Here is a 19,669-nt window from a genome sequence, read left to right as displayed (position 1 = left end):
CTGCTCTGCTCTGTCATGGTCGGTTCGAGCTGTCGACGCTAGTGCCCGCCAAGCATCAGCACCGCCAAAGCAACTTCAAAGAAATTCCCAGAGCCGCCTCCGGAGTCTCGATTCACTCCCCCTCACCACCAGCCCATTTTTCTTTTCTCATTATTGTTTTTTATTTAATTTGTCTGAATCACAGACATCTTCAATATGGCGACCGCAGTCTCCCAGGGCCCCCCTGGAAACAACTCCTTCAAGGTGCGTTGACCGACCAGAAATACTACGTGTGGGCCGTTTTCTGATAGTCTCGCAGGACAAGGAGAAGCCTATGGCGGTGCGAGCATCCAACATTTTGGCAGCTAGAGGTATAATCACTTCCTGTGAAGGTAAATAGTGTGATTGCTGACTTGATAACAGCCGTTTCCGATGCCATTAGAACGGTATGCATACTCAGGGAATCATAGTTTATCACAAATGAGGGGCTAACAGGCCAAACAGTCTTTGGGACCCAGAGGCATGGACAAGATGGTAAGGGAGCTCAACCAAACATCTTTTGCTGCTTGATTCTAATATATCCTTAGATCCAAACGCCCAAGGGACAAACGATCATCGTACGAACCCAATCCGTATATTCTCCGGCTCGATACTGACCCCCCGCAGACCAACGATGGAAACACTATGTTGAAGGATATGAGCGTCATGCACCCCGCCGCCAGGATGCTGGTCGATCTCAGTGCTGCCCAGGATGTTGAGGCCGGTGATGGAACTACCTCCGTCGTTGTCATTGCAGGTAGCTTGCTGGGAGCCGCTGAGCGCCTGTTGGCAAAGGGCATCCACCCCACCGTCATCTCGGAATCTTTCCAAAGAGCCGCTGCCGCCGCAGTCGAGATCCTTCACAACATGTCTCGTCCGATCAATCTGGCCGACCGGTCTACTCTCCTCCAGGCTGCCTCGACTTCCCTTTCCTCGAAGATTGTGTCTCAGCACTCTGGCCTTCTCGGACCGATGGCTGTTGACTCCGTGCTGAAGGTTGTCGACCCTAAGACTGCAGAGAACGTGGACCTGCGTAATATTCGGATAGTCAAGAAGGTCGGCGGTACAATTGAGGATAGCGAGATGGTTGATGGTCTGGTCTTGAACCAGCCGGTCGTCAAGAGCAGCGGTGGCCCCACAAGAACTGAAAAGGCCCGGATAGGTTTGATTCAATTCCAGCTCAGCCCTCCCAAGCCTGATGTACGTCACTTGATTCCATGCTATTGCTGGGATATTATACTGATGGAAACTTGCAGATGGAAAACCAGATCGTGGTGAACGACTACCGTCAAATGGACAAGATCCTCAAGGAAGAGCGCCAATACCTCCTCAACATGGTTAAGAAGATCCAGAAGACCAAGTGCAATGTCCTCCTTATCCAGAAATCGATCCTCCGTGATGCCGTCAACGAGTTGTCTCTGCACTTCCTGTCGCGTCTCAAGATTGCTGTCGTGAAAGACATTGAGCGTGATGAGGTCGAATTCCTGTGCAAGAGTCTTGGCTGCAAGCCTGTCGCCAATATCGACTCCTTCACAGAGGACAAGCTCGGTACCGCCGATCTCGTCGAGGAAGTCCAGGCCTCGGGTGCCCGTTATGTCAAGATTACCGGCATTAAGGCCCCCGCTACCTCCGGCAACCAGACCGTGTCGATCGTTGCCCGGGGTGCTAACAACCTCATTCTGGATGAAGCTGAGCGTTCTCTGCACGACGCTCTGTGTGTCATCCGCTGTCTGGTGAAGAAGCGCGCTCTCATTGCCGGTGGTGGTGCTCCCGAAGTTGAAGTTGCCCACGCACTCGCCAAGCGTTCTCGTGAGCTCACAGGCACTGAGGCCATCTGCTGGAAGGCTTTCGCAGATGCCATGGAGGTCATCCCGACCACCCTCGCAGAGAACGCGGGTCTGAACTCCATCAAGGTGGTGACTGAATTGCGCCACCGCCATGCACAGGGCCAGCACAACGCCGGTGTCAGCATCCGCAGCGGAGGTGTCAAGGATGACATTACTGAGGAAAACATCCTGCAGCCTCTTCTGGTTAGCACCAGCGCGATTGAGCTCGCCGCTGAGACTGTTAAAATGATCATGAGAATTGATGACATTGCTTTGTCGAGGTAATTTGGATGGTTGCGCAGCAGGACTGGAAGGTGTATATCTGGTGGTCTATTATGACGAATAATTCTACCTAAAAATTCAGAACGACTTCAAGATAGATTTTGTCAATGTATCAATGCACATAGTCATGGATCTTCAGGTCGTTTAAACCCTGACTGTTGTGCACTAGCAATCCATGCTAGTGTTGTAAGTCATCAAATTGGTATTTCATAGATTTAATATTGATAGTATGTACGCTATAGAGCACAGTATGAGTAAATCTGTCATAGTTCTAGTGTTGGCGTCTTTAGTGGGATATCCCCGGGATATATATTGAAGCTTCATAGTCCTGATAGCAAAGGAAACAAAAGAGACAACATTAATGTATTACTTCTACTGCATAAATTCAAGTAATCAGCTTGCCTAAATATAAAATTGCCAATTACAAGTCGTGGCGTCACTTTATGCTAAGATACGATAAACAAAGACAAAGAGCAACGAACCACAAACACACACTATTGTGGGTATTTTTATTGACCACCCCGGCGTTTATTCATAGTAGACCATCAAAAATGGCTCTCAATAGCAGCCATTGCCCTTCGTCAATCAGGATGGAAATAATCGTTCTGGATGAATAGCTACACTCGATGATCTCCGATCGTGAGATCTGCCATGCCAAGGCTCTCCTACTCCCCTCTGCGAGTCAGCTGGGGCTTAGCTGAGCTGCGTACTTTCGCCTCGAATGCCTTTCTTCGCTCGCCGCAGATTCTCACAGAGCTCGATGTGGATTGCTGAATGGTGATCTACTTTAATTCTACTAATTAAGGCTCAAATACCTTTTGGTCTCCTTCGTTGCGAACCTTCTTGATACCCCGTCCACTCCACGCCTTACCTCCGATCTCCAATTCCGATCGACCGGTGACGTGCACGTTATCGCATCTTTCGTGTATGTACCCGACCGCCATTTAGAACCGGTATTTGTCGAAGGGCCCGTGACAATGGGGAAACCTGAAGACGAAAGGGGTCGGGATTCCCTCAGAGAGAACGGCTCAAGATCAGCATCCCAGAGCTCCGACTCGAGCTTATCCGCTGAATCGACATTCCTGGGAGACGATAAACAAGGCCCCGAGTCAAGAGAAACAACAAAAATGGCTGAAGGCGAAAGATACCGGGATCTTGAAGACGGGGAAATGGGATCGGAAGAGCCGTTTCTTCCTGGACGGAAGAAAGCAACTTCGTCTACGAGTCGTACACGGCGGGTGTTTTGGATACTTGGATCGCTCTGCGTGGGAGGATGGGTGTTGGCGCTCGTGCTGTTTCTGGTGCAGCCACGTCCCAGCAACAAAGATGCAGTTTTGGCGACTGAAGCAAATCAAGCCGGATATGATGCAGGAGGAGCGAAATACGGAACGCCCGTTGAACTCGACCAGGTTCTCCAGGGCTTATGGTCGCCTCGATCGCATGCCATCTCTTGGATTGCAGGCCCCAACGGTGAAGACGGTCTATTGGTACAGAGAGGAGAGGGTCAAGAGAATGGTTACCTGACGGTCGATGATATCCGGAATCGTAAGGGGGACGTCAATGCCTTGGAGAGCAGGGTTTTGATGAAGAAGCCGTTCGTGAAAGTCGATGGTAACGTCGTTGTTCCCGGTGACACTTGGCCTAGCCCGGACTTGAACAAAGTCTTGATTATATCCGACAAGGAGAAGAACTGGAGGCATTCATACACTGGCAAATACTGGATCTTCGATGTTGCTACCCAGACAGCAGAGCCTTTGTATCCGAGTAAACCCAACGCCCGAGTGCAGCTTGCAAACTGGGCTCCTACCTCGGATGCAGTTGCCTTTGTCGTGGACAATAACTTGTATTTGCGAAAGTTGTCTTCGGAGACGGTTATCCCGATCACTAAGGATGGTGGAGAAAACTTGTTCTACGGTGTTCCCGACTGGGTATATGAAGAGGAGGTTTTGGCCGGCAATAGTGCGACCTGGTGGGCGAACAATGGTAAATATGTTGCCTTCCTCCGCACCAACGAGTCGACTGTTCCCGAATACCCTGTCCAGTATTTCTTGTCAAGACCGTCGGGCAAGAAGCCGGTGCCCGGGCTGGAGAACTACCCCGAAGTTCGAGAGATCAAGTACCCCAAGTCTGGAGCTCCAAACCCAGTTGTCGACATTCAATTTTACGATGTCGAGAAGCATCAAGTTTTCTCGGTTGACGTGTCCGATGATTTCGAAGTTAACGACAGAATTATTATTGATGTGATCTGGGCATCCGATGAGAATGTCCTTGTCAGAGCCACCAATCGTGAAAGCGACATCCTCAAGATCTTCCTGATTGACACAAAGGCTAGAACTGGGAAGCTTGTAAGAAAGCAAGATGTTGCAAGTCTGGATGGTGGCTGGGTTGAGCCCTCGCAAACGACGACGTTTATCCCCGCGGATCCCAGCAATGGACGGCCCCACGACGGATATCTTGATACGGTGCCTCATGATGGCTATGATCATCTGGCATATTTCACTCCCCTTGACAATGCCGATCCTATTATGCTCACGTCTGGGGAATGGGAAGTGGTGGAGGCGCCATCCGCCGTGGACCTGCAAAGAGGTCTGGTTTATTTCGTGGCCACAAAAGAGGCACCTACTCAGCGTCATGTGTATCGAGTGAAGCTCGATGGATCTGATCTTCAGCCTCTGACTGATACATCGAATCCCGGCTACTTCTCCATATCGTTTTCCGATGGGGCTGGGTATGCCTTGACTAGCTATCAAGGACCCTCTGTCCCATGGCAGGCTATCATGAACACCCAAGGTGATAAAGCAGTATATGATCAAATAATCGAAGAGAACAAGGACCTGGCTCGTATGGTGGAGGGAAGCGCACTCCCTACCGAAATCTACCAGAACGTGACTATTGATGGCTACACGCTCCAAGTCGTTGAGCGGCGCCCACCTCACTTCAATCCCGCCAAGAAATATCCTGTTCTTTTCCATTTGTACGGTGGTCCTGGGTCTCAAACCGTCGACCGCAGGTTTACTGTCGACTTCCAGGCGTACATTGCATCGAACCTGGGCTACATTGTTGTGACTGTCGACGGAAGGGGAACCGGGTTCATTGGAAGGAAAGCCAGAACCATTGTTCGGGACAATCTGGGTTACTATGAAGCTATGGACCAGATAGAGACAGCGAAGATTTGGGGTAAAAAGCCGTATGTCGATGAGACTCGCATGGCGATCTGGGGCTGGAGTTATGGCGGTTTCATGACTCTGAAGACACTTGAGCTGGATGCGGGCGAGACCTTCCAGTATGGAATGGCTGTCGCTCCAGTTACCGACTGGAGATTCTATGGTGAGTTCCATCCTGGTTATCCTCAATATTAGGAAATACTGACACATTCTCTTTTAGACTCCGTTTATACCGAGCGCTATATGCACACTCCCCAAAACAACCCAGCCGGTTTCGACAATTCCTCCATCTCCGACATGTCCGGTTTGCAGAACAACGTGCGCTTCTTCATTCAGCACGGCGTTGGCGATGATAACGTGCACCTGCAAAACACCTTGGTACTGATCGACAAGCTGGACTTGGCTGGCGTCGAGAATTACGACTTGCAATTTTACCCCGACTCCGACCATAGCATTTTCTTCCACAATGGACATAAGATTGTCTATGATCGTGAGTCAATCCCTTCAGCTCATTATCTACGATTTAAGCTAACCGTATAAACAGGTCTTTCAAGCTGGCTCATCAATGCCTTCAACGGTGAATGGCACCGTATCGCCAACCCCAAGCCTGATGAATCCATTTGGAAGCGCTTCAAGCGCTCTCTTCCATCTTTTGTTAAATAGCGTGTTCTCCTTTCTGTCTTTTCATATCCGGTTTGAATAAATCGTGTACTTTGGTTCTTAGCCTAATTATGGTTGGAATGGCATCTAGACTCATTACTTCGAATTTCATAAGCATTAAGCATATAATTTGATACTTGTTATAATGGTATAGCGTGGCTATTAACCGAATGCAAGAGTATTATTTTATATAAAGCAAGAAACAAAACATCAGACTCCTTTGTACAGTGCAATTTGTGATATATGCAAATGTAAATGCAAACCAAAAAATAGCAATGTACGCTTTCATAACGGTTATACAGACTGTTAAATATATGGGTCGCAAGTAAATAAAGCAAAAAAAGAATGACAAAATATAAACCAGTGAATGAAATGGCTCAGATCAGCTCAGCTCAAATAAGGAGGCAAAGACTCATTCTTCGAAACACTACTGTTGTTGACTTCTAGTCCCCTGTAGACGCTTGATTGGAGGAACTCGTCTCGCATGATGGTGCTCACATCGGAGTTGCGATACGGATGCGGGTCTTCGCGTTGAAGACCGCGTAGCTGTTCCCGGCCTGCCGTTGAAATGGATCGACTGTGAGAGTGTCTACTGCGCGTGAACAAGGGTGACAAGTGTCCGGAGTGAGACCGACGGTTTGTGGGTGACTTGCTACCCGGGGACGGGGGGAAGATAACAGATTGGCGAGGAGCGAAGACAGGGAGAGAGGCGGCGTTGGGGAGACGCAGGAAGGAGTCGGTGTCTGTTGAGACGTTGCTGATACCGGAGCGGATGGATGATGCTCGCTGGTCGCCGTTGAGCATGGGGAAGTTGGACACGGTGCTGTACAGGGTGGACATGCCTGACGCAGTGGAGGAGCGCCATGAGTGGACGGCACTACGAGGGATGGTGATGACTTCTTCCTCGATAGGTATGATTTGTTGGATGGCGGTTGCGATATCTGCGGGTTCGGCGCCCATATCCCCAAAGGGACGGCTGGCCATGAGTTTGGCCGACTTTCCGATCCAGAGCATCTGCTCGTGCTCGCGGAGGTAACGATCGCCACTAAATGATTTCTGCACGATCTTGCGCGTCATCATACCGAGTTTTCGACGGTGTTCACTTTTCTCATACATGCGGTGGGTGATCTTGGCCACTTCCTCCGGAGTAGGGGACGAGGTAAGGACCGGGGGAGGCACGGTGTCCTCGGCATATTTACTCCATTCACCAAGCATCGCGAGCATTCCAATCTGGGCCTTTGCCAGAGAAAGAGCATCGTTGGGCGCGACCACGGCACTGAAGCGGGAGAAATCATCAGGGTCGCTAAGAACACGGAGGGAAGCGCCCACGTCGGTACAGACAACAGGAGCTCCAGTTAGAGCAGCCTCTCCTAGAGCGAGGGGTAGACCTTCCGACAAGGATGAGTTAAGGAACAGCCAGGTGTTTTCCAGAACCTTCATCGGGTCCGCAGTGCCACAAAGGGTGACTCGACCGCGCAGACCCTTGGAGGCAATGATCTCTTGACATTCCGTGGAGTAGGTGGGGGCCTTGTCGATGGCTCCGTAGATGTCGAGGTGGTAGTCGTCAAACTTCCACTGGTTGATGATGATATCGGCAGCAAGTAGCGCGGTTTTAATATCCTTTGCATACCACACATGCGACAACATGGTCACCGTAGGACGCTGGGACATGATTTCCTTGACGGGGGCAAATTTCTGCATGTCCGTGATACCGTTGACAACAGGGTCAACTTTTCGACGGAAGATGTTGCGGTGCTCAATGGCTCCCTGCGAGGTACCGATCTCGACCTCCCAGCCTGGATTGAAGAAATCCGCACACGGCAAGATGATATCGGCATGATGCAAGGTCAGGACGGAGGTGATCCGCATCAAACCAAGCAGAGCATTTCGGACAAAGGGAGACAGCTTGCAAAGTGCAGACGACATGCAGAGATTAGTTTCACGCCAGCTAATGGCGTGGTCCCAAATCTGCAGTGTACACTTTCGTTTGATCTTGCACACCACGCCATAGGATGCACTCACACTGTGGTGCGATGCCTGGAACACGCCTGGAATTTTATCAGGAACCGGAATCGAGAAGATGAACAAGTACCGGTACCAAAGCTCCAGAGCAATGTCGAGAGACGATAGAGTAGGGAGCTCGGTGTCGAACCACTGCGAAGATGGGATGGCATTGGGCATTTCCTGGGTGAGCCATAGATCTCGCCAGCTTTCCTTGACGATTTCGCTGTTCCAGACTTGCGTCCAATGTCGGGAGTCCTGGAAGTATGTGTTCAGATTCACCAACGCTCGAGTCGCTTGATTGATGTCGGCCTTGGAAAGATCCACAGCACGAGCACCCTTGACCAATGCAGTCAATATCGGAATGAAGTTGAGCTTGATGTCAAGAGTACTGGCTGAAGTAACATTGTCCACTTCAGAATCCAGCTTGTTCCTGAAAAGACCGTGGGTAGGCGTAAGGAAATCCAAACCCCAGAGAGGGATCATCTTCAGTGACTGGATATTTTGCTCAGTTTGGTGTTTGGGGACGCCGAAATCGTTGGCCGACTCGCAGATCATATGCCACTTGATGGTTCGCAAAGAGTTGATCATGTCGCGACGGCACGCAGAGACACCACCACCTTCGTTGGGCCAGGTTCCGGTATCAGCGGCCATCACATGTAGCGTCTTGTCGGTATCAGAGCCAAAGTCCTTGGATCGGGTATGCACCACTGCATCACCACCAGGACCAAAGTTGAAGAGATCGCTGACTTTAACCGCGAGTGGTGTCCAACTGGAGATGTTGTCGTCCAAATCCGCACTGGCCATGACAGCATCTGCACGCAGGTCTAGGTATTTCTTTGCTGAGCTGAGATCGCCGCGGTTACGACAGCGCCAGTAGGGAGCCAGAGTTTTATCTCTTCGTAGGAGTCGATCATCCATCCAACGGACGATAATTCCATCAAGATCAACTCTGTCCTTCCAAGCCTTCCACATCAATGAACGACCACCCGAGGTTGACACAGGGAAGCGCTGCGTTGCTAGCCCCAAGAACCGGGTGACGGCATTTGAACTGAGACTATCGCAGTAAAAGAAAGGATTGTCATGCACGAAGCTGGTGAACCTGGGCTTTTCCAGAACTCCCAAAAAGTCGTGTTCAATCATTGGTGGAGTCTGTATCTTCTGGCCATTGAGAGTCGTGAAAATGGTAGGATGGAACTTGTGATCGTACAGCCAACGACTCTCGTAGACATCAGCCCCCTGGACGAAAGTTGCCTCTGTGACCTTGGAATGAGGAATCCATCGTTCGATCTTTTCCGGGTGACGAAGAGGCGGTGCACACCAAGAAACAGTACAAGTGATGTGAGAAAGCACAAACTCAGCACGAAGCAGTTCATCTCCAAACCGGGGATTTTTGCGGTAATGGTATTTGAAACGAACAAGGTTGCCGTCTTTCATGTAAGATCCTGCCTCGATAAGCCCCTTTCGATTATACTGCACGCTCTGTAGATTGTTCTCTCCACGCACACAACGCCGACCCATGGGAACTTTGGTATCGATGCCCTTGGTCAACTTGAAATTCTTCTTGGCCGGAGCACGATAGTCGTAGTGGTATTCGTTGAGCACTTTGCCGTTTTTGAAATCTTGTCTGATATGGAGGAAGATGTCCTTGGAGTACGTGCTGACGTACTTGAGTAGCTTCGTCCCTTCAGGCTCTGTTTTATGCTCACCGGTGTAATAGTACACTTTGAAACCACCATCGGCTTCATTATGTCTGAAAGCAGTGAATGTTCCGTCGAGACCTTGCACCGCAAATCTGCTCTTCTTGATACTGATAGTCATGCCCTTGGTTTCATTCCAGAGCCGTTTAACGTTGTCACGGCCGTGGAACAAAAAGAGCATCAGGCCAAAGTCTTGGGCTATCTTGGCATAGTACCAGATCATGTTCATAATGAAGATACATGGAACACGGACGATCGTAGGATGGGAGCTCATGACATTGTCGAATTCTCTTTGAAACTCAGGATCGGCGACCAAGGCAACGACAATGAACTTGATGAATGCACCAAGGGTGTGGTACATGTAGCTGAAAGGGGTCTTGACGAAAGATATCACAACGGGAAGACTCCTTGGAACATGTGAAATGTAAGGCGAAGTCTCCGGGTCTCTGGGGACAGCACCTTCGCCAGTTCCGTAATGGGCGTGGTCAATGATGCTGGCCGCTGAGGCCGCTCCAAGATTACACCGGGCAACATGCACATTGAGATCATTGGTGTCGAACCGACAGAGTTTCTTCTGAAGCCACTTTCCCTGAACATCGGACAGTCGACAGGGACGTCCCAAGCAACGGTCTAGCAGGGCATTCCGAATCTCTTTGGGTAGCTTTTCCCAATGAGTGTCGCACTCAAAGCCTAGACATAACTGTCGCAGTAATTCCTTTTTGGCCCAGCGGATGACAACCAGTGCATTAGACTCTTCACGGAGCTGTCGAGCCATGGTCTCAGTCACACCTGCGGTGACGAGCGATTCTGCAAAGACAGCATATTCGTGGGGAACTCCCATGATGGCTTCAGAGACCGCGTGGACAAGAGTCTCAGCAATGACCTGGCAGTTGGAACTGACATCAATCCTCTGGTTGAGTCCTCGTCCTACCCCAATGGCAAGCTTCAGTTGGCTTTCGGTATTACAGCTCAGAGCTCGGATTCCAGGACCGAGCAAGCCTTGTGGAACAAGTTCAAGCAAGATATTGCCCCTTTCCCATGCCCCAATGGCCTTACTGACGATTTCCTTGGCACTTGGAAACGCTTCTTCGATCCTTGGCTCTTCCCTGCGCGAGAGTAGGATGTTCTTAACTTCGACACCGGGGTGACTGTTGGGATCAAGCTTGAGACGGGATTCGAATGGAATGAGTGACATATTCTCGAAGAAGGTCTGGAGTTCTTGCTGTGACCATTCGGGGTCTGCCCATGCGGTAGTGTATGCGTGGAATGTCCTTCCGAGCTCGACGGGTGAATCAACCTTCTGTGGCATGCCCATTTTTGCCGTCCATATTGATAGAATGGCAACTGTCCAACCACACGCTCCCAAGCCGATAACCTCAGAGTACAAGAATTTGGGTAGACAGACCTTGAGAGCAATACCGACAGGAAGGCCAACAACAATACCGATCAGAAGCGGCTTCAGAGCGTGAGGACCGGCGAAAATCTTGGTATATTGGTACCAAAGGAGACCGGTGTACGCGAGGACATATGCGTAGAACATGATCATGGCTTCCATGAACATCTGGAAAGTCCAAATGAGAGCGGTGGCAAAGGCCAGACTCCATACGAGCCACATGAAGTACTTGAAAAGGGTTTTCCAGTACACCTTTCGCTTGAACCTCACATCTCTCTTCTGCGAGAGGCGGATATCTTTGGCGGTGTTGACAGCCACAGGTTTTTGTCCGCCGATGAGGCTGTGAAGTTCCTGGGCCTTGGTGTCGATAAGGACAGCACCGATCAGGTAGTATACCAGACCAAAACCAACGGCCATACGGTATGGGTCCGTCAAGGATGGCGCAAGACCAGCGTTATGACCACCGGTCAGCAGATCCACCCACTTATCAAGAAGGGCCACAACAAAGTACAAGACTCCACATCCCATCTCCCTATTTGACTGGCGCCAATGGATGAAAGCATTATGTAGGCGTAGACCCTTTTGAGAGCCCCGCAGTGTATCCAATGCGACCTTGGTTTGGATGTTCCAAGATGAGCTGAACGGAATGGGGCGTGGGACATCCGCATATCTGCAATACCAGTCGAGGAGGAAATTAGTCGATTCCCAGTCGCTGGAAAGTTCAAGAACAAGTTTGTCGGAAGTTTGCTTGGAGAAAAACCATCGGCTCTTTTCAGCCAGAATATCCTTCAGCAATGCCTCTCTCGATAGTTTCATCACAGCTGGATCACTCAAATTGCCGAATACCTTCTCGTCGTTATTACCGTAGGTCGAAATGTACCACTTTCGGATCTCAGTGTCATCTGTTCTTCGAAGCTTCTGATACCAAGTAACCCACTTGGAGGCGACATGTCGAAGTCCGAGTAGTAACATGCCGATAAAGACATAAAGGATAGCAAGATAGATTGCGGAATCATGCCCTGTGAACGTGGTGATGATAGGCGAAACAAAAAGAATCGGAAGGCAAAGGAAAATCACCTTGCGTCCAGACAAGAAGGCAGTGCCGGGATAGCTGAAACTCGCGAGTGAAGCGAAAGCAGAGAAGTAAATTGTCAAGGCGATCAGGTAGAGATAAAAAACGATTCCTGCGCGTGGTCCGTTGACACTTGAGATGGCAATGAATCCGATCAAACCACCTGCAACGGTGAAGGCAATACCGGCAATGAGTCGAATGAACACGAACATATTCGCCGCTGAAAAAGCCATTGAGATGAGATAGTATGGGCCTCCACAGGCAATCCACGTCCCGATGGCACCGGACAGCAAAAGGGAGATCATTAGGGCTATGGTGGCACTTTGTTGTTCTTCGAAGGTCATGAAGGCTGAAAGGTACAACCCACGACCGATAATAGTAAGGAGGATGATATCAATCAAAGCCGGAATAGCAAAGACACTCAGGAAAGTGAAGCGTTGGTACCCAGGCATCGATTTGACTTTGTCATCGGGGTTAACATCGATCTGCGCTCCCGCATAAGCTGTAGCCATCTGCGGGGCGCCATTGACCCAGTTCGGTGGCGGGTGTTCATTGTAGTATGTTCTGAAGCGATCCGACAATAGTTTTCCAAATACACTAGGCGAAACATCGAAATAAGCTTCACAGCGCGATCCAAGGGCAAAAGATTCAGCAAAAGCAGCGGCCTGGTCGGACTGGTTGTTGAACAACGGGTTTCGATCCGTGACTTCCGCGTAGATTTCGTCGAATGCACCTTTTCTTGCAGCACAGAACAACGACAGTGCCAAGATATCGACATAACAGTCAATGCTATCTTTTTGAGCAAGATCACATAGACCTTTAGTAATGCGAGCTAGATCACTTTCACGGCGCTCTCTCAGAATCTGGGTGAAGACCAAGTCAACTTCATTAAACAAGGCAAGACACGATGCGTTGGACGGATACTGGCATCCTTGCTCTTGATACCAGTTGATTCTGCTGTTTACCAGCATTTCAGGAGAGATAGAACCTCCGAGATAGCCAAACGTATTGAGATCCTTGAGCTGAGCAAGAGACGGTGCGTCAATGAGCTGTCGGCGGATATAAGCACAGATGGTCCCAGATACTTCATCCTTAGCGTCTGTCAGGGTCAAGTGTTGCAACAGAAGCAGACGCTCCTCTGGGCTAAGAACATCAATATCCTGGACAAGTCGGCGCGGTAGCACAATGTCCTCAGCCAGTCCCTTCGACCAACTCGCCAAAGCGACTTCTGCCTCAAAGCATACATGACGGGGAAAGCCTTTGGAGGAAAGGAATGTATGGAGGACAGTTCCAGCCAATCCTTGGGCGCTCTTTGAGGCGAATATTTCAATACCTTCAGTGTCCATTTGATAAACAGCCCAAAAGCGGACATCGGCGCTTTTGCGCAATCCAGAATCCAGTCCCAGGTTTACACGAAGGACTTCATTGCATGCGAGAGTAGAGAGCTCTTTGATTGCAGCAGCAAGTTGACTCGAACCAGCCCAGTGTGACAGAACGAAGCCTTCATGGAATTGCTTGAGAAGGGTACCGATATTCTGAATTTTATCCGTTGGAACAGGGTGAAGTAGACCGAGAGATTTGAGACGTTGCTGGGACTGAAGGATTTCGGCAAAGGCAACGGCGGTGGCTTCGGAACCAAGAGGGAAACAGCCAAAAGATTTATACTCGACACCAGACATGGAGATGGACAGCGGACTACCCTGCGACTTAATCTGGGCTACCCATTCGGGTGGATCGCGAATGCTCGTCGACAACTTAGCCTTTACATCTGGTTGGAACTCGGCGGATTCAAGGACATCCTGAAGAGATGGAAAAAGCGGAAGTAGCGTGTTCCATGCTTCATTGTCGATGGCGGTTTGTTCAACATTCATGTTGAATCGCCAATTATCATGGGCTTTCATGGTTTCGCTTTCCTTGAGCCATCCGAATGCGGGGAGGGGCTCTACAGTTCGAGCATTGAGATCTGCATCGTGAAGAGCCGATTCAGAACCGATGGAGGCAATTGCGCTGTAAAAGTTGCACCACTGCAGCGACCGTCGCACGACGGCGTTTGATACCGAAACATCGTCATCAACCGTCTCCCATGCCATTACCACAAAGTCTCGTACACAAGATTCCGAGACAAAGGCTTTGATAGTCGGCTGCAGCTTTTCCATTTGAAAATAATCGCGTTTCTCGCCGTTTGGAAGAATACTGACATTTCTGATAACCAGACCTGAAATAGCATCGGTTTGCAGGACATTTCGCTCTGTCAAGAATTCAGGGGCTGATGTTTCCAGATAGACGGCCAACCCTAGGCTATGGATCGCCTCGACAAGTTTCTTCTGGGTGGTCGAGGTGAATTTGTCCTCCCAGTTAGCCAGCAAGACCCCAGAGAACGCTGTGCCGTTGAACTTCCGGGTCAAGATGTTTTCGATATTTTCGATGGCGGCCAATGTCGAGTCTTGGGAGATGATAAGAGATAGGTCGATTCTTCCTAGGACCTGCTTTCTATCGAGGTTGGAGATTGCGTTGATGACACCAGACTGGAGCGGATCCACGATCAACAAATCCCATTGAGACAGAAGTTTGCGCTGAGATTGAGATACAGGTTCGCTGAAGCTTCCTAGGTAAACTCCAAACGACGATGGCTTTTGCTTCGTCTGAGTGTTACTCAGGGTGAAATTATGATTGGAGAGTGCGTCCAGCCTTTGAGAGACCTTTTCAGGCACTTTTTGAGACCGTGGCCTCGACTATAGTAGCTGTTAGGATAAAATTTGAGTTATAGAAATTCAATTCTGTCTTACCTTATAGTACCTGAGAGCTTTCTTGGACCCGGCGTACAAGAGGTACAGACATCCGCTGGCGACACAGGCAAAGAAGATAGCCATAAACACCTATGACTGTCAGTGAAGAGTCTATTCTCGAGTATCAAATCACTTACTATCTGCCACCAGAATTCTGTCATATACCTCCACTGGCCCAAGGGCTCGACGTCGAGGATTTTGGCCATAGTGATTAGATATTAAGATCAATAGATCTGCCGTATAAACGAAGGAAGTAGTTGTTTAACGAGAGAATGGAGGAAAGACGAGTCCCCCAAACGGCCTATTGGCCAAAGTTGCTGAGAAGAGCGATAGTTCTCTAAAAGACCATGACTGTCTTCTGCACTCTCATCTAATGAGAAAGTGGAAAACAGAGGCTCATGTAGAAACGAATGATGATAGGAGTGAGATCACTCGTAAGATAGACGACACCACGGCGAACAATCAGCCAGCCGGGGTAGGAAACAATCTGGCCGATGAGCCCGTCACGATGTTGACGCCACTCCTCCGTATAATGAAGTCGAAAAGAATTCAACCTGCCAAGCAATATGACTTTTTATTTTCTCACTTGTTTCCCTCGACGGGTGGCGGTCTAGAATTAGCACAAGACAACAACCCGAAACAAAGACGGGCAAAAATAGCGAATCGCCCGAAGCTTTGGAGCTGAGCTAAACAGGCGCTAACATGGGAATCATATTAATGATGGATCTGAACTCGATGAGACCGGGTGGATACCAATTGCACCGGCGTGCCATTATTTGTGGCAAGGCCGGAGGGGGTCCTCTGTAGCGTGGCAGCCATCGGGGGATCGCCCCAGTATAGCCAGTCCCAGACTTGAGTCTTGCCATCTTGACCAACAAATGAGACAAATGCATAATCCTCGCCATTATAATCACACTCTGCACTCTGCCATACGACATGACCAGCCGGGCTGCTGGGGGGAGAAGCGGTTGGCGCTGCAAGACCGACAGAGAGCGACAGGAGAGCGGCTCTCTAGGCCCTGGTCGATTGGACCAGGAGCTGCCGTCAACCCCCATAGTGCGTTAGCGCGCATCGTTTCTGCTGTCTGTCTTGAGTTCGGTTGTTTCTTTTCTTTTTCTGGTGCTTTTTTTGTCCGGGACAAAAGTGGATAAAGCGCGAACCAGCAGTCGAGACTGAGATGAGGTGCGTTGACTTGGAGGAGGTCGGTCACATGGTTTGGGACTGATGGTGTTCGTTGTTCGTGGATCTCGCTTGTCTTCCGTTATATGACAATACCATACAATACCGTCAATTTCATCTCACTCTTTCAATACTGTACCGTATTTGCATTACACCATCCATCTTCCCCTCTTACGAGTAGTTATTCCCTCTCTTCCTCCACCTCACGATCGATCCTTTCGATTCCTCCAAGACACTAAAATTCCAAGTGTCTAAAGTATCTAAATCGGTATCCCCGATCACATTTCTCGATGACTTGGCATGGGCTCCCTCGACGGCTTCTGCCCGACACTCCGAGTTTGCCATCCCCGGCTCCATCCCAACTCGGACTTTTTCTCTCTTTGCCTGTCATCTTGCTCGCACTGAGGCTGCAGAGATGGGGCCTTTAGCTCATCTCTTTGAACTTGGCCAATTTCCACCACCCCAGCCATTCCAAGTGGGCTAGCGCAATTGTTGATTCCTTCATATGGGCCTAATGTCTTTGGCTTCAAGAGGCGACAAGGGCTGTCAAAGCGACCCAATCGTCGAGGCAGATAGCCGGAATGGAGCTCTGGTCCTCGATAATGGATGGCGGAGAAGAGCTGTCAACATCGGGTATATAAACCTCGCTGCAGTGTGATCATGCAGCTATCCAGATGACCTGATTAGATCAATCCCTCTCCTTTCTGGATCCAGTTCCACTTCGTCATTCGTTCTGACCCCTGGGCCGCATTGGAATGTTCCCCTTTTGGATCCTCCAGGTCGGCTGTTACTTTGGCCTTATAACCTGCAACACTCCCCCCGGTGTTTGGCCTCAAGAAAGCCCAACAGTGATTGCCACTGTGCCTCCTTCTCAGACTTCTATTGCCAGTGCCACTTCAGGCGCCGCGACTGGGAGCTCTTCAATTCATTCGTTTACCTCAGACACTCGTTTGCCATCTTCCACTCGCTTTTCTTCAACTGGGGCTTCAACCTTTGTTACATCTTTGTCTAGTACACTCGTTGCCTCGTCATCAGTGACCCCATCGCGCAGCATGTCTCTCAACTCGTCGGTCGTTCTACCGACTGCATCCGTCTCTGCGACGGCAATTAGCCAGGCATCTGTTTTGTCTAACATTCTGGTCATCGCAAGAGACTCTGCCAGTGCGAGCGTGGCCTCGTCCGGTCTCAATGGCTACGGTATCCCATTTACTACTCTGGTTGTCCCACAAGCCGGTGTGGCTCTTCCAGCACTGAACAGCTCCTCGGGAGGAAACTTCGGTGGTATTGTTGTTGCGTCGGAAGTCAGCTACGATTATGGTGGCACAACCGGTTTCCAGAGTGCTCTCACTACAGATCAGTGGAACCAGCTGTATGCGTACCAGCTCGAGTACGGTGTGCGCATGGTGCAATATGATGTCTACCCGGGTCCCAGCTATGGCGCCAGCGCCGTCGGTGATGGATGCTGTGCTACCGGTGTCGAACAGCTCATTTCTTTCTCGGATATCAGTGACTTTTCTACCTCTGGCTTGAAGACCGGTGCTGGAGTCAGTACGGAAGGTCTCTGGCACTACCCGGCTACAATCACCAACACGACCACTACCAAAGAGATTGCCCAGTTTGCAGGAACCTCGGGCTCGAACACTGCTGCCGTCATCAACAACTTTGATGGCAGGCAGCAAATGGCGTTCTTCATTGGCTTTGACACGACCTGGAGTGCTACCTCCAACTATCTGCAGCATGCTTGGATCACATGGTTGACTCGTGGTCTCTACGCCGGATACCGTCGCGTGAACCTGAACACCCAGATTGACGACATGCTGCTCGAAACCGACATCTACAAGCCCAATGGAACTGCTTTCCGCATCACCACGGATGATATGAATGGCATTCTCAACTGGCTTCCGACAATCAGGGCTAAGATGAACTCTGGCAGTAGCTACTTTGTTGAGGTTGGTTACAACGGAAACGGCAACATGGAAAAATCCAGCTCCACTGACGCCGGTGCGACTGCTTGCAACGGCGGTGGTATCGAATACGACTCCCCTCCCGATACTGCCCTTGAGTTCAAGAAGCCCCTTGGAACCGGTACTGATCTTTGGCCAACTACACCAGCTACCTATGATTGGACTAGCGCATGCACTCAGCTTGACCCCCTTTTGCTTTGGTGGACCACCAAGAGCAACCAGGACGAGTTTGGTCACATCTCACACACTTTCACCCACGAGGAACAGAACAACGCCACCTACTCGGATGTCTACAAGGAGATCTCGTTCAACCAAGCCTGGATGAAGCAGGTTGGCATCGATGCAGCCACGCACTTTACTTCCAACGGTATCATTCCCCCTGCCATCACTGGACTGCACAACGGTGATGCTCTGCAGGCCTGGTGGGACAACGGAATCACCAACTGCGTTGGTGACAATACCCGGTCTGTCCTTTTGAACACACAGAACGCCATGTGGCCTTACTTTACCACTGTTGACAGTGATGGGTTTGCTGGCATGCAGGTCAACGGTCGCTGGGCCACTCGTATCTACTACAACTGCGACACCCCAGACTGCACACTGCAGGAGTGGATTGACACTTCTGCTGGCAGCGGCACCTTTGCCGACTTGCTCGCCACCGAAAAGGCCGACACCATGCGCCATCTCTTTGGACTGTACCACGACGGGTACATGTTCCACCAGGCCAACCTGCGCAATGCAGATGTTGCGGATATCACCATCAACGGCGTGAGCGGCAAATACTCTATTTTCCAAGCGTGGGTGGAAACCCAAGTGCAGGAATTTGTGCGCCTTGTCGACTGGCCCATTGTCACTCTCAAGCACCAGGACGTAAGTACTACATTCCCCTAGACATTTCAAACCAAACTGACCATAGTAGATGTCTGCGGCGTTCCTTGCCCGTTATACTCGTGATGCATGCGGCTACGCTCTTAGCTACGCCACCTCGAACCAGAAGATTACTGGCGTGACTGTGTCTGCGACTGGCAACACCTGCAGCACTCCCATCCCGGTGACCTTCCCGGTTGCCCCGACCAGCACCCAGGGCTTCACCACCGAGCAGTTGGGCAGCGACCCTCTGACCGTGTGGGTGACGCTGTCTGGCTCGCCAGTCACGTTTACCCTGTCCACTCCGATTGCCTTGTAAACTATGTTATAATATTTGGATGCACATAGTTCAAGATACCTTGGATTGTAATGGATAATGATGGAGTAGAACTTAGTTAGCTCGAATGATATTGATAATCACATACTATTATTACATAGCCATTATAATCACACCGAAAACTGTAGAAGAATAGCGGTGTTTATCTACCGGGCGAACTAAGCCAGCCAGACCCAGTTTTCATCCACTTCACCCATCTAATCGGCGATCCACGAACCAACCCCAACATCAGCCTTGCCATGGATCGCGTGGCAAGCCCATAATCCATATTAAAGAGGGGATATAAATTAAATCTGACAACCAAGGAATCACTAAGACATGCAATAAAAGCACCCTATTCAAGACATCTCGTATACACTATGGAATCATTATACCCAACGAATTGAGTTCTCCCCTCACTCCTTTCCCCTCAACCTCGTA

The 19,669-nt window shown here is 50.1% G+C and overlaps 4 protein-coding genes across 4 annotated transcripts; 3 read left to right on the top strand and 1 right to left on the bottom strand.

Annotated features, from left to right (window-relative positions):
* The first annotated feature begins 95 nt into the window (after positions 1-95).
* On the top strand, positions 96-2,373 carry ASPWEDRAFT_157550 (chaperonin-containing T-complex subunit CCT4). Its single transcript, XM_040829731.1, has 7 exons — positions 96-243; positions 299-350; positions 403-425; positions 484-513; positions 567-596; positions 646-1,218; positions 1,275-2,373. Exons 1-7 carry the CDS (start codon positions 196-198, stop codon positions 2,127-2,129), a joined length of 1,611 nt encoding a protein of 536 aa, XP_040687721.1. The 5' UTR covers positions 96-195; the 3' UTR covers positions 2,130-2,373.
* An 880-nt stretch (positions 2,374-3,253) lies between these two features.
* dapB (dipeptidyl aminopeptidase dapB) lies at positions 3,254-5,953 on the top strand (the record flags this gene model as incomplete). Its single annotated transcript, XM_040837741.1, has 3 exons — positions 3,254-5,453; positions 5,511-5,780; positions 5,835-5,953. 3 exons carry the CDS (start codon positions 3,254-3,256, stop codon positions 5,951-5,953), a joined length of 2,589 nt encoding a protein of 862 aa, XP_040687720.1.
* A 384-nt stretch (positions 5,954-6,337) lies between these two features.
* gtb3 (glycosyltransferase family 4 protein) lies at positions 6,338-15,108 on the bottom strand (the record flags this gene model as incomplete). The annotated part of the gene is made up of 3 exons (XM_040831073.1): positions 6,338-14,848; positions 14,903-14,992; positions 15,040-15,108. 3 exons carry the CDS (start codon positions 15,106-15,108, stop codon positions 6,338-6,340), a joined length of 8,670 nt encoding a protein of 2,889 aa, XP_040687719.1.
* A 2,025-nt stretch (positions 15,109-17,133) lies between these two features.
* On the top strand, positions 17,134-19,231 carry agd3 (putative extracellular serine-rich protein; the record flags this gene model as incomplete). Its single annotated transcript, XM_040833241.1, has 2 exons — positions 17,134-18,915; positions 18,965-19,231. The coding sequence occupies 2 exons, from the start codon at positions 17,134-17,136 to the stop codon at positions 19,229-19,231; spliced, it is 2,049 nt and encodes a 682-aa protein (XP_040687718.1).
* Positions 19,232-19,669: the final 438 nt, after the last annotated feature.

This window comes from Aspergillus wentii (assembly GCF_001890725.1).
Source record: "Aspergillus wentii DTO 134E9 unplaced genomic scaffold ASPWEscaffold_5, whole genome shotgun sequence".
Lineage (NCBI taxonomy): Eukaryota > Fungi > Ascomycota > Eurotiomycetes > Eurotiales > Aspergillaceae > Aspergillus > Aspergillus wentii.
Note: the sequence above shows the minus strand (reverse complement) of the source record. Positions and strands in the feature narration are given on the sequence as shown.

Coding starts and splice junctions, on each gene's coding strand:
- ASPWEDRAFT_157550 (XM_040829731.1), top strand. CDS start 196: ATGGCGACCGCAGTCTCCCAGGGCCCCCCTGGAAACAACTCCTTCAAG. Junction 351..402: donor CAACATTTTGGCAGCTAGAG/GTATAATCACTT, acceptor ACTTGATAACAG/CCGTTTCCGATGCCATTAGA. Junction 597..645: donor CCAAGGGACAAACGATCATC/GTACGAACCCAA, acceptor GACCCCCCGCAG/ACCAACGATGGAAACACTAT.